Consider the following 13,833-nt stretch of genomic DNA (forward strand, 5'->3'; position numbering starts at 1 on the left):
TCTTGGTTTGGAGATCAATAGGAGCAAGACAAAACTAATGATCATCAACAAAAGTGCAGCGATTCAGCTGCTACAACATCTAAGCAACCTCCAAAGAGTTTGTCAATTTACTTACCTGGGTTCAATAATAGAGGATACAGGTAGCTGTGTAAATGAAATGAAGTGTCGCATCTTGCTGGGACGTATAGCTATGGCAGTTACTAAGATTTTTTTTTTGAGAATGAATGTGCAGAAATGTATTTGCAATTTGTTTGTGGTCAGCTATGCTTGTTGAGCCATACAAAAATGAAAATAAAGAAGACTAATATTACTGCAACATTAGTAGCTAGTAAACTTAAATGACTAAAGCATAATTTGAAGACTAATATTACTGCAACATTAGTAGCTAGTAAACTTAAATGACTAAAGCATAATTTGAAGGATAGAAAAGAAGAAACAATTCATAACCAAAGAAGCTAAAAACCTGTATACAATTCCTGAAGAAAATGGAAGCATCAATACTAATGTATTTAAGAAGTGAAATGCTTCAGTTGGATAAAAGAAAATGATATTCTTCTTCTGCTAGTTGCTTTACGTCGCACCGACACAGATAGGTCTTACGGCAACGAGAAAATGATATAAAGTGGACTTAAATTGAAATATCAACAGCACTTGTAAATGTTAAAGTGATATATTTACAGTCTGAAATAAGCAATAACGAGCATTTTGATAAGGTATCATGGATTAGAAGCTTTGTATGCCAACAATTTGGAATCTCAAAGCAAGATACTGGACTAGTGGAAGAAAAATGGGGCAAAATATTCAAAACACATCAACAAGCAGAATATTCCTGTTCCTAATTTCATGGAACTGTTGTTTTCTCTCTGCCTGGAATATCAGCTCCAGTAGAATGTGTGTTCTCCATTATGGAGAAAGTCTGGTCATCTGATACAAAGCTGGGGCTGTACTTTAATTAAGGCCTAGGAGTTGGAAAGAAGCGGACATGGCCTTAATTAAGGTACAACCACATGTTTTCATAAAATTATAGAGAGATACAGTAACAAGGAAGTATTGTATAAAATAAAATCCAACCAAAATCTCCTGCTAAAGAGCAGGAAATTTGTGTAACTTCAACAATTGTGTATTTTTAATTTATAATTTGCCTGGTCTGAAAATGGGAAACCACAGAAAACCATCTTCAGGGCTGCCGACAGTGGAATTCGAACCCGCTATCTCCTGGATGCAAGCTCAAAGGTGCGCACCTCTAACCACACGGCCAGCTCGCCCGGTTGAAGTAAATTTGGAAACGCTATTATTTGTTCATTGTGCCAACAGAAAATTGGGTAGTTTTGATTGTGCATATTCGTAATGATTTTTAGTTTCAATGCACATGTTTAAAAAATTTAATAGTACATTCTGTATGCATATTTTAAGCTTTGATACTGTGCATGAAAACCTAGCCTTTACTTATATATTTCCAACAGGGGTCAAAAGCTCGATTTCTATACATTTCGTATCAGCAATCATTTCAGACAACTTGACATACTGAAGTTGGACAAAAAGGGAAGGAATTTCAAGGGAGAGGAATATATAGGGAAAAGATAAGTTCAGCTATGGAAATTACCATAAAAATAATACAAAATACTGCTTTACTCATTACTTTCCATGGTGAAAAACTGAAGTTCGTGCTTCAGTTGCTATACAGGACATATCCAGTACAATGAAGTATAAACAATTGCACAATCTCGAGGTGATACTTAACATATTCTGGAAGAAAGTTAAGTATGAGTTAAATGGTATATATACTATGTTTTCATAAAATTATGGAGAGATACAGTAACAAGGAAGTATTGTATAAAATAAAATCCAACTAAAATCTCCTGCTAAAAAGCAGAAAATTTGTGTAACTTCAACAATTGTGTATTTTTAATTTAAAATTTGGTATGTCACTCAGCCTTTGTTTCTTGGAAGCTATGAACATTCTGGGCACAGTAATTCATATAGGCCTAATATAGGATTATCTGAAAATTCAGTTTTGAATTCACTGTTCACCTTTATTTCAGATAAATAGACTTTTATTGTAAATTATATACTCCATGTCAAAAAATGTACATGACAGATTCAATAATAATAATAATAATAATAATAATAATAATAATAATAATAATAATAATAATAATAATGGAGTGTGGCATTCAGAGAGGCCTAGTGCAGTTCTTTCAAATAGACATAAGATTTCTGGCAAACCAAGAATGAATTACAATTTCCAATAATGGACCAATTATTTTGGAATTTTTGAGTTGACGCAGAATAGGTGACCCTGCCTGTCTGTGAGGATCGAGCCCTACCTATGATGAATTCTGAATTCTAATGCTGTAAAAGACATAAACACCCAGCCCCCGAACCAGGGGAATTACCTCATGAAAGTTAAAATCCCCGACCTGACCAGAAATCGAATCCGGAACTCCTCAGACCATAGGCCAGCATACTAACCATTTAGCCATGGATTAACCTAACAAAAAGTATAACAGACGAGAAGGTGACAAGTCAGGCAGACAGCAGAATCAGTACCTAATAAGAAATTCCTGCCCATTACAGCTAAGAACAAAAGTATGGGATATCAATATTTCTCTGAAATGGACCAGGAACAACCAGATAACATAAAGATAATCTCAGTAAGAGACCATCTCAGTGCAAAGTTTCCTGACGATTTAGATTTACTAATCAGTAGAGCAACATTAAGAAGCAGAAAGAAGACATAATTGCTTTATGGAGTCAAAAACAAAAAGGAAGCCCAGCAAAGAATGTAGAGTATTCTGACACTAAACAGTGAAAGACAAATATTTTGGCATCTTTCTTCCTCAGTAAGAGGGTGGGGGGTTGAACCTTGTCTCCTGCATTGCTGGTGCTTCAGTGAGTACTGACAGGAAATGTTGATAGCAGCAGATGGCAGGAAAACAAAAGGAAAAATCACAAATGACTGGGTACAGCTAAAATACAAATTAGCTGTGGCAAAAGGTAGGTTACGGATATTTAAGCCTAGATCCACATGGAAGTTGTGGTAAACCACGGGAGTATTTCTGAGGTTCCTAACGCAGGTGAGCAGGAAACAAATTAGTTTCATTCCAATGTACTGATAACAAAACCCTTACCAACATCCTCTAATATCAAAGGAAAGTATACTTTAACTTTCTTTTCATAAACAGAAATACTTGGTACAATAGTCTGTACGGTTTAGACTGCTCAAAGCTCATAATGTTCAGCAAAGAGCTTTGCTTGGATTTTTTTAGGAAAAAAATAAAAATAAATCTCTGATCCCTGATCAAAAGGTTTCTTCCACAAAAGCCAAGGTCTTTGCAAAACATGAAGTGTTTTGAACAGTTAGTATAAAATCACATGGCATAGATCGTAAGACTCATAAAGCTCAGTATTCTGAATGGCCAAAGTATTTCCCAAATTCTAGCTGTTCCTAGATCCCTTCCAGTCAATATCAACTAACCTTTTGATATTCTCTCTGTTGGATATAAAACTGAATCAAAAACAGATAATTATCAGAATCAAGTTGCAAAAAGGTGAGTTTTTATCTTTTTAACAATAAAAATCAATAAATCAATCAACAGACAAGAATAATAATCGGAATTATTTTGCAGAACATAGTTAAATATGGAAAACTTATTGCCATTTTTTTTAAGTGTATGAATCGGATAGATACAATTTATAAAAGAAATAAAATAGAAGATATTCATACAATACTGTCAGTTGAATTAATCATAATATCACACAGCCTTAGAACTAGCAACAAGTCAATTATCCCATTTCAATACTATTATGAGGCAGAAAATAACAGAACAGCAACAATAATTACAATGATAAGAGCATTAGAAAAGTTTCTCTGCAGAAATCCGGATCTACTCTAGTATTAAAACAGTAATACCGGCAGCTATTGAATGTTTTAAAATTTTGTCTGAAAACTAACTTATACTCATTTGGATTCAAAGCTGGTTATTTTTGTTTTCTGTGTATGTGTGTGGATGGATGTGCACATATGCTAGTTTATATTCTGCTAAGAGCAAAAAGTGCACCTACCATGTAACTTGTTTACCTAAGTGTACTACAATCTGTATTATTATTACTGAATAGTCATTACTGTTCAGAATTTTTTTTTCCTTTTTGCAAAGCAAATGTATTAAACAGATGAAACGAAACTTTTAAATAGAATGTTCAAATATAATGCCAGCAACTTATTAAAGTGCCTTACACAAGAATAATTACTAGCTTTAGGTTTACCAACGAGAAAACTTCCTAATGCTCTGAGACTTCAATAGCAAATACCACAAGTAATGCCATTACATGATAGTGACATATAATGGCAGGGGAAATACAGTTTAAGAAAAAAATGGATTTTATGTACAAACCATGATCTTCTTTTAAAAGAATGGCATGGTGGTATATATAAAGAAATTATATACATATAATACTATATAGCTGTAAATGTAGTTTACACAGAGAACATATTCCCTATGCTCAACATATATATAACAGTTTGAGAAACACCACTTCCACATTATCATTCTTATGAGCTTACCATAAAACTATTCAACAATATTCACTGAAATTTCATTAGTAAGTAAACTGTTTACAGTGAAGAAATCAGTATCCATATCAAGGAACTCTAATATTAGCCTTGATAAGATTTGCACAGTTCAGAAAACAAAATGTTTCAAATCCAAAGCTTTTCAAACTCTATTAACTTAAAAATATTAAGAGATACTTTTGAACAAGTATCAACCAGGCTCTTTTGATCAATACTACAATGAGTTTTTCACTTCTTTGGTGATTATGTGAACATTGACTCTAGTAAGTGTTCGTTCAGCAAGGAACTACCTAATATAATGAACAGTCACCTGCTAAAAAATAGTAATTTTTGGAATGGAACAAAACGTACAGCCTAAGCAAATCATCTGAAATATAAATGAAGTGCAAACAAGAATATATGGAAATATAACTATGGTTAAGTTCAAGGGTTCTAAGAATGTGTCAATCAAAAATTGGCAGATTATTCTCCCATTTCTCCTTCAGATGTCGTATATCAATTTGGAAGACAGAAAAGCAATTCTAGGTAAAGTATAATGAAAATTAAGGAGTAGGTGAGGATGGGATTATTCTTTAGAGAGAGAATGAAACTAAAAGGAGAGACAGTTGTACTAATATGGTAATATAAAAAGAGTAGGTACTAGTTTTTTACGACTTATTCTTTTACCTGGAGAGTGAGAAAAGTACACGATAGCAACAGAAAACGAGAAACTCAGGAAAAGAATGATAAGAGATCTGATTAGGAGTGAAGATGTTATATAAGTGAAAAAGACAAAAGTAAGAACTACATAATCACGATTTATTTTTGTCTTAACTTCAGAATCCATTATTCTTCTTAGCAAGTTCTTTTCCTTCATGCTTCACCATTTATAAGAAAATGATATGCGGATATATGAAGTGAGGGGGAGAAAGTATGGTGACAGAAACACAAGAAGAAAAACACACACATTAACATGAATATGTCATTTAACATTTAAAGGATCTTAACAAAAGCTTTGGGATAGCAGAACACTGAATGATGGAAGGGACGCAGTAGAACAAAGATTGTGGCCAGCGATGAGCGACAGGAGAAGAATCTATTAGCATAACTAGCATATAAACATTTCTTGTAAGGATGATGTGAAGATAATATTAACAATCTAACATGGTAGTCTACTCCGAAACCAACGGTTAATTTTAAGACATAATCCTAGAGCAACATAATCAAAATTAATCTTCCTATACTAATTAATGCCATTTAAAACTATTAAATGCTCACGTAAGAAAGTTAACAGGGGTCATATGCACAGGAAACATATGGATAGCAGTGATGTATCATGTAAGCACACGTGGACATAACACACATTCAAATTACCTGGAAATGAAAAACTAATCATATGATCTGAAGCTCTAGAACAAAGCCTTTTTTTCAGCAAAAATAATAAGAGATCCTAACACGATTCCAGGAAAGTTGAAAAATAAATACTTTGGTAAGCATAGTAGTCTGAAAAAAGGAAAGGAAGATTTTATATACTGCTAGATAGCATAGTTTTAACTTAAGATGCACAAAATTCTACCAGAAGAGAGTTACCAGCAGGAAAACTGAGGTGCTTTAACACACATCTTCATTAGTTATCATGGTAGCATCAATATATGAGCCAAAAAACTGTGTACTACATGCAAACATTTTTCAATTATCTCACGAAACACATACCGGTATTATACATACCCACCTGAAGTAAATCACAAGGAACAAATATAAAGCTGATGAAGGGGAAGGAATTTCTATTATTAGAGAAATATCAGTCAATTTGAATTTCACACCAGTGTATGGACTTCACACACAACCAGTTAACTGTCACCAGTTTGTGTGTTGTAATTTGCTCTAACATTTGCACTTGAATAGCTTCATTATGCTTTTAAAAGAAATTCTTCTCCAATGATACTCTGGTCAGGTGTGCTAAGCAGTAATGTTTATATATATATATATATATATATATTACTTAATACATGACAAATACTTAGCCTTTGTGCAAGCTGAGTGCTCAGCCCAGAGGCTGGTTGATTCTCAGCATCTCTGCCATCAGCTGTCATAGATGGCCTAGGCATCACTGAGAGACGTACTAGGGAAGTGAGGGGCGAGATAGTTTCCGATTGCTTTCCTCACCGAGCTAGAAGTTGCTATTACAAGTTAAGTCCCAAGCCCACTGTAAAGTATGTAACAACTGACCCTATGAGCGACATTTTCACACTGTTCATAATAGGGACCAGCTGAATAAGGAATGGGATTACTAGCATCACTTGTACCTCTGTCACTTTCATGTTGTCAAAGCCAAGAATGAGACTAAGATAGGTCAACAAAAGGATCAAATTTGTTTTACTTAATGCATGACAAATACTCAGCCTTTGTGTAAAGGGTATTTAATCCATTGACTCTCTAGCACAACTCTCCATCAGAATTCTGCAACTTTAACATTAATAACCTGCTATAAAGAAGTATACTGAAGACAGTAACTATAAAAACTGATTAGTCTGGCAATGAAAAGGAAAAGGTAACATCTAAGGTGGAAATCAACTCTAGAAGAAATCTCTAGTAATCTTTTAAAACTATTCTGAATGCTTTTTATATCAGCAGCAGTTCTGAAAAACAAATTAAACAGCGACCCATTTAATGAAGATGTGGGCAGAAAATTGCTTCGAAATTTATTTTTAAAATAAAAAACTGATAAATAATTATGTAGCAGGTGAGTTCTTTAAGCTCCTTGAAAGTTGCAACCTTTCAAGGCCTTCAGCTTAGAAAACAGAAGGGAAGAAGCGTAACATGTCAACTAATATTTAGCCAACACCAAACTCATTTCACAGTTAAAAAACCAAATGAATGACTAATGCTGTAAGAGATCCAGCTTGATGGCAGAAAATTGAGCTTGACGTTAGGTCAGGCATCCAATCTTTGACGCTGCAGTCCCAAATCCTCCTCCTCAATGAAGCGTCGGAAACTGGCTTGGCATTCTGCACTACACCAATGCTGAACTAGAAGATGGGATTCTGATTCCAAGGCAGCATCCAATTTTGTCCGGAGACTATGTCTCAGCAAGGCTTTTGTTGCTTCCATTGACTGCAACATATAATAGGAAAACATTATGATCAAACTTATTGCAACAACTCACCCCAAGAATGCATGAGATGTTTCACATAAAAATAAAAACAAGGAGAGTCTCAGAAGAAAAGTTATAGTAATTCCACCCAGTAAAAAAAGGAAGTCCGTGTACACATCCAGAACAAACAAAACTTCACATAATAATATAGCCTACAGTTAAAAAGACTTCTTACTGATTCATTTTGAACAGCATTGCATAGAGGTCATCAACCTCATTTCTGAAGAAGAAAGATGCATTCTGGGCCCCCACAGAAGAATAATGTCTACTTAAGAAGGAAGCCCAATGTATATCAATATTTACTTGAAAATAAGAACTTTTAAATGCAATTTTTACTCCAAAATTGGGAGGGGGTCTCACAAACAGGTATTTTGGAAAATCAAAATAAGTATACTAAATTAATGTTTTATTAAACATTAACTAGTGTAAGTTATGCAGCTAAAGAAACCTGTTATTTGGAGCTGCGCATTATCTGACAACAGTTTGCGACTCTGTTCAGGTTGAGAGGTACCGGTACCAATTTGTCTGAGAAAAGTAATTTAGATGGAGTTCCTTTCTTAGCAGCTTTAAGTATATCTCTTTGATTTCTCCAGTAACAAACCACGTTTGGTTGTATTGAATTATCTTGGCTCGCGGTCTGCACACCCTTTTTTCATCAAATTCTAAAATGTCCGGCTTAAACTCCAAAATGAAACTCTTATATGACTTTGTTTTACCTCTAACAATGACAAATACAGTAAAATAAAGAAATAATCTGACCTCAGGACTTGCTTTAATAGTAATAATAAAGCAGGTAACATGCAGAAAAGTAGAAGCTGCTACTATGTGAAGGTCAAATTCCCACTCACTCCCTGCCAGTAACATTCTTTTGCAATTACTGTATGTACAGCAACAAAAAAATTCTTAAGAAATGTTTTTCTCAATTACAACCTTTCCCAAAAGCACAATCACAGGTCTAACATTTGCACATATATTTATTTTTCTAAACTTTGCACTCAAAACCAGTGATTGTGAAACAAGTGCCACAAGCTTTGACCTCCTGGTGTTGATATTACTGTACTAGAGGAAATCTTATAGTTTTTAGAGAATGAAAAAGCTTACTTGTAGATGATTCATATTAGTGACAAAGGGAATCTTCAATCATGGATGCAAAAAAAAAAAAAAAAAAAAAGTGACAAAAAAACAGTGTTGGGGGAGGTAGGGTGTGTGGAAGTAGGAAAAAAAAAGGGCAACCAAAATGTATTTTTCAACAGTAACAAAAAAAAAAAAAAAAATACAAAAAAAAAATTATTAAACCCAGTAATATTTACTTATCTCCTAGGCTCTTCCAATGTAAAGGCTCTAGTACCATACATTCTAGCTACCATTCTCTGCAATATATCTAAAAATAACTTTATACTACATATTAAATGTTCCAAAATATTATATCTAAGGTTCCAATGGAAGTTTGCACTTCTCTTCCATAAACAGGCCATGAATTACTATTTTGGTCCATAAAGGAGGAAGGAGGGGAGAGCTAAAAATATCTTCAATACATGGTAGGAGTAATGCAGCCAGTTCAGTGTACACCATCATGTGGGTAACAGCTGGCATCATCCTTCTGGCTTTCAATACACTGACAAGAGCAGAACCTTCAAGGACAGTCTTCACTACTATCACCAGTGACTCAGAAGAGTTTGATATTAGCTATCCTGACAATGTATGTGTCTAATACTTTTGGGAGTTTGCATTTATTTACTGTCTTCAGAAAAACAATTTACGCAGTAAAGTCTTTGCATAGTAATGTGATTCATGGAGGGAAAACATGTTGAATTCTATAAGAGAAACTTTCTCGCTTCAAAAGGATAGTCATCAAATAATTCCTAGTACATAATGCTTACTGGAATAAAGTAATGAAAGGGCCTAGAGCCCTGACTAGGCCACCAATGCAAACAATATCTAATCTAATCTATAAGAACCAAAGATTTCAATGCGAAGAGCTGAATTCTGTAAGTTTAATTCTCTTATATTAGCTGGCACAAATTTTTATAATATTTTAAAGCATTTTTCCATTTCTTTTTACAAAATTATTTATTGAAGACACCTAATTCATTTAGAAATGTTGCTCTATCCACTATCAAAAGGCCAATGACTGACAGTGTTATCACAAGGCAAGTCATTATATATTTTCTAGGTTCTTCAATAAGGAAAATCCAACATAATGTGTTTGCTTTTCCACAGTTATTTCCTTTATCACTTGTGTCAAAAAAGGGATTGGGATTGATACATCGAAATAGCTGCACTAAATGGATATCCATATCCAGGTTTAAACTGATGTTCACTAACACTGCAGGTGGCAAAGTATAGAAGTTAAGCAGTTTAGATTTATACAGTTCATATTCACAAAATCAATTATGATAGAAAAGATCTCTCCTCATGCTTGGAAATGCTGCAAAACCTAGCAGTACTAAGTTATTTTAGACAAATGGTGCCTAATCTTTTATTTTTAAATTTTTAAATTATATTTGTTCATGGCGTCGACCTCTGCAGATCTTTTGCTACTACTTTCACCATATGATAGGAACGTGCGTGTAAGTGTAATTGCGGAAGTGTAGAGTGCTGAATGTGAGGAAAGGAACGTTGAGGACGACACAAACACCCAGTCCCCAGGGCAGGGATATTAATCATTTACAGTTAAAAACCCCTGACCTGGCCGGGAATCGAACCCGGGGCCACCGGGTGACAAGCGGACGCGTTGCCCCCCTACACTGCGGGGCCAGACGTGCCTAACCTTACATAGACATAATACAAATTCTTGACACATCATCCAACTCCCACATATGGGACAATAGCTGTCTAAAGTCGTCAGTTTTCAAAGTACCAATTTATTATAAACCACCTCTTGGTTACACAAAAAATATACCAATCCAATAACTTTCTTAAATTGAAAGCTGTTACTGGTCAGACATATGCTTGCTTGCATACAGTATATTCATATATCACCTCACTGGAGTACTTTCAGTAATAAATATGATGATCATCAGCAAATAACAGGACAAGAGTACTTAAAATTCTGTGTTCATTGGAATCATTTTAATTGTAATGGCATTTTGCAGAAAGTGTGTGTATAGTGCGCGAGTTGAGATGTGTGTCTTTGATTGGAAAAAGTAGTTTCCTTTCAATGGTGTGTTCTGATTAGTTTTGAAATTGTCCAATATAAAATTTGGAAATCATTGTAAATTAGTTTCTAAATATCTGGTCAGAAGTACATGTTAGTGTGTTCAATGTTATTGATCCTAGGTTGTAATATGCTAAAGGTTCTGTTCCACACACGATTTATTCCGTATGTGGCCTCGTTAACTAGAAAATCTTAGTTCTTTTCCTAAGGATTTTTCTCTCCTACATTTTAAGCTTTATTTAACTTCCCAACCACATCTACAAGTCACCCATTCTTCCATACATGAAACATCATTTAGTACTATTCTTATATGCACCGAGTAAATTTTCAAGAAAACAAGGTAAAATTCTTTACGTTTCACACAGAACTTTTCTCCGTGTCTTTAGAAGAAAATCTCAAGTGTTCACGAGGAAGATTCCTCCAATAATGAAAGTCTGAATTTAAGAATATTTTAACGTTGGTCTATAAAGTGGTACTCTCATTCGTCACCAAATGGCTCACTGTACGCTTGCCTACCAAGTGGAAGCTGATGACACAATCTAAGCTCCAATTAAGATGTTTCTTGTTACACCATATGTGCATCACCAAGTAACAGCAATTCCTATAAATTTTAATGTTTGAATAACAACTTTGTACCAAAATTTCTAAGTTTTGCTTTAAAAAAAAAGACCATCTTCTTTTTGGCATTACATAAAATAAATTTCATCATAAAGCCTGTACTGTCGTACGTATATACTTGTGAAATCCTTTATCAAACACTCCAACTTTACAATACAAATGGTCTGTCTTTATTTTAAGACAACTTTTTACATTTCGAGAAATGTTTCGTCCTCCTTTAGGACATCTTCAGTCGATGATATACAAGACACCTTAAAATATAGCAAGGACATTAAAAAACACTGAATGTTAACTGAAATTCAAAGTCGAATGCCTCCAATTAAAATGTGATGTATTTGACGTCATGTCATGAAAACCATTAAAATTGTATCTTTAAAATAGCACAAATTGTGGTCTTTGGTGTGACTGTCAACGAGATGAAAAAGTTATGTACACGTTATTAACTGTATTATGATTATAGAAACAATCCACAGGCTTGATGCAAATCTTAGCCGTACCATGAGTGGAGTAACGAGTAGGTGGAATCTCTGATTCAAACTGAACAAGTTGGTTGAAGGGTTGTGCCACAATTTGACAATTAGGGCCTAAAAATAAGAAATGAATCTATAAGCAAAAGTAAATAGGCAAATGTGTGGGCACATCTGGTTACTCACGTCCTTACCCGTCCCGAGCTCACCTTGGCTCACCTTGAGTGCTATCGCTAAGTGCTGTACGAGGAAGTCACCTATAATAGAAGCTAACTTGGATGGGAAATTGTGTTAGGTACTGCAAAAACACACAGATTAGAGATTAAAATTCCGTCATGGAATTGTAAGTTGATGTTTACATTCAGAACTCACTTCTGGAGCAGGCTGACTGAATAATCACAATTCTGAATAAATGTCAGCATAGCAGGTGCGGCCACCTGGGCGAGTTACTGGTCCTCATCCTTAGCTGTATCCCCAACCAAATGTCTCACGTTCCAGGACACTGCCCATGAGCGGTAGAGGTGGGATCCCTCGCCGAGTGAGAGGGAAACTAAGAAACTAAGAACGAAAGAAAAAGGAGGGGAGGGGAGGGGAGAAAAATGTAATTAAAGCTAAAATTATGAATGAATTTGGATCATATTTTCAAGTTCTTTTTGCCAGTTTTAGGTCCTTTAGTCAATGTATAGTTCTTCAACTTCCAAGCCCTACTACTAACTATTTTTCATTTAATAATCCAATTTACCAACAAGAAGGTCTTTCTAAGGACATTCCAGTTTCGAGCATACTAGTGGAAATCTATGTTGATCACTTGGAAAACACCAAAATTCTGAATAACATAAAAGGGATTTTTTTCCTGGACCAAGTTTGTTGATGACAGTTTCACAATAGTAAACCATAAAATTAGAAATAGTGACTTGATCTTAGATCAACGAAATAAAATAAATGGATCCTTTCATCAAAATCACATTGGACTATAACCAGGAATAACAGGAAACTCACTTATCCTTATGATACTTTTAGTAAACCTACTCAAACCATCAACACCATAAAACAGGACTCTCTTCATCCTGGAGCCCAGAAAAGAGCAACCTTTTTTAGTTTGATTCCTACAGCGTTTAATATTTCTTTATCGGATAAAAACACGATCTACACAATAGTTAATAGGAATAGATTTCAAAGCGATGTTGTTAATAAGATTATTAACAAACATCATCTACCCTTCTCAGAGATTCCAAGAGGAAAGGTATCTATGTCACTTTGACCTTCAACAATGTAAATTTTTTTCAATTCGCAAATATATAAGAAACATAGCCTCAAGATAGCTTATAAAACAGTCAATAATAATTCTATCGTATTTTACAATCCTCAAAGTGTTTAGATTTCTTATCTGATATCAAGAACACATTAATGCAAAAAACACTGTAGATTCTCAGTGATGAGCATCCACATGGACAATTTTAAGCATTCATTTTCATCATTACAACAAGATATGTCCATTCTTCAAATAGCAAATGAAGGTATTCTTTTAAAAATCTATGGGAATATTTTTATTAACAAAGATCAAAGGATTGACCCAAATGGTGATTTGAATGAAATATCGGAAAGCCTCAATATTCTTTTTGAAGAGATCATTAATATATTTTTTGCAACTTCTGCAACAAGTACACATAACTTACTTACTCCCTCCCCTATTTCACACGCCATCCAATTCCCCCCTCTCCCTTACAGATGTGCTTGTTACACCAAGCAAGCTATCAGCTGCCCGCAGTTCAACACAAGGCCACACACAAGCTAGCCAGACCAAAAAAAGAGCAGCAAGGAAGTAAGTACTCAGACACATGCAGTACAATCTCTAACGTGTTACAACTTTTGCCGATACTTTTTC

General features: G+C 34.6%; 2 protein-coding genes across 2 annotated transcripts in view; one reads left to right on the top strand and one right to left on the bottom strand.

The window, feature by feature from the left end:
• Positions 1–410: 410 nt before the first annotated feature.
• The window catches only part of HIPP1 (HP1 and insulator partner protein 1), a 242,426-nt gene continuing 229,003 nt past the window's right edge, over positions 411–13,833 (bottom strand). Inside the window, exon 7 of the mRNA XM_067135488.2 lies at positions 411–7,666. Coding sequence (XP_066991589.2) covers positions 7,487–7,666 — 180 coding nt within the window. The 3' untranslated portion in view covers positions 411–7,486. The remainder of the gene's footprint in view (positions 7,667–13,833) is intronic.
• The window catches only part of LOC136869091 (U-scoloptoxin(11)-Ssd2a), a 68,182-nt gene continuing 63,628 nt past the window's right edge, over positions 9,280–13,833 (top strand). Inside the window, exon 1 of the mRNA XM_067144824.2 lies at positions 9,280–9,405. Within this exon, the coding sequence (XP_067000925.2) occupies positions 9,280–9,405 (126 nt within the window). The remainder of the gene's footprint in view (positions 9,406–13,833) is intronic.

Source organism: Anabrus simplex, chromosome 1 (genome assembly GCF_040414725.1).
Source record: "Anabrus simplex isolate iqAnaSimp1 chromosome 1, ASM4041472v1, whole genome shotgun sequence".
In the NCBI taxonomy this organism is placed as follows: domain Eukaryota; kingdom Metazoa; phylum Arthropoda; class Insecta; order Orthoptera; family Tettigoniidae; genus Anabrus; species Anabrus simplex.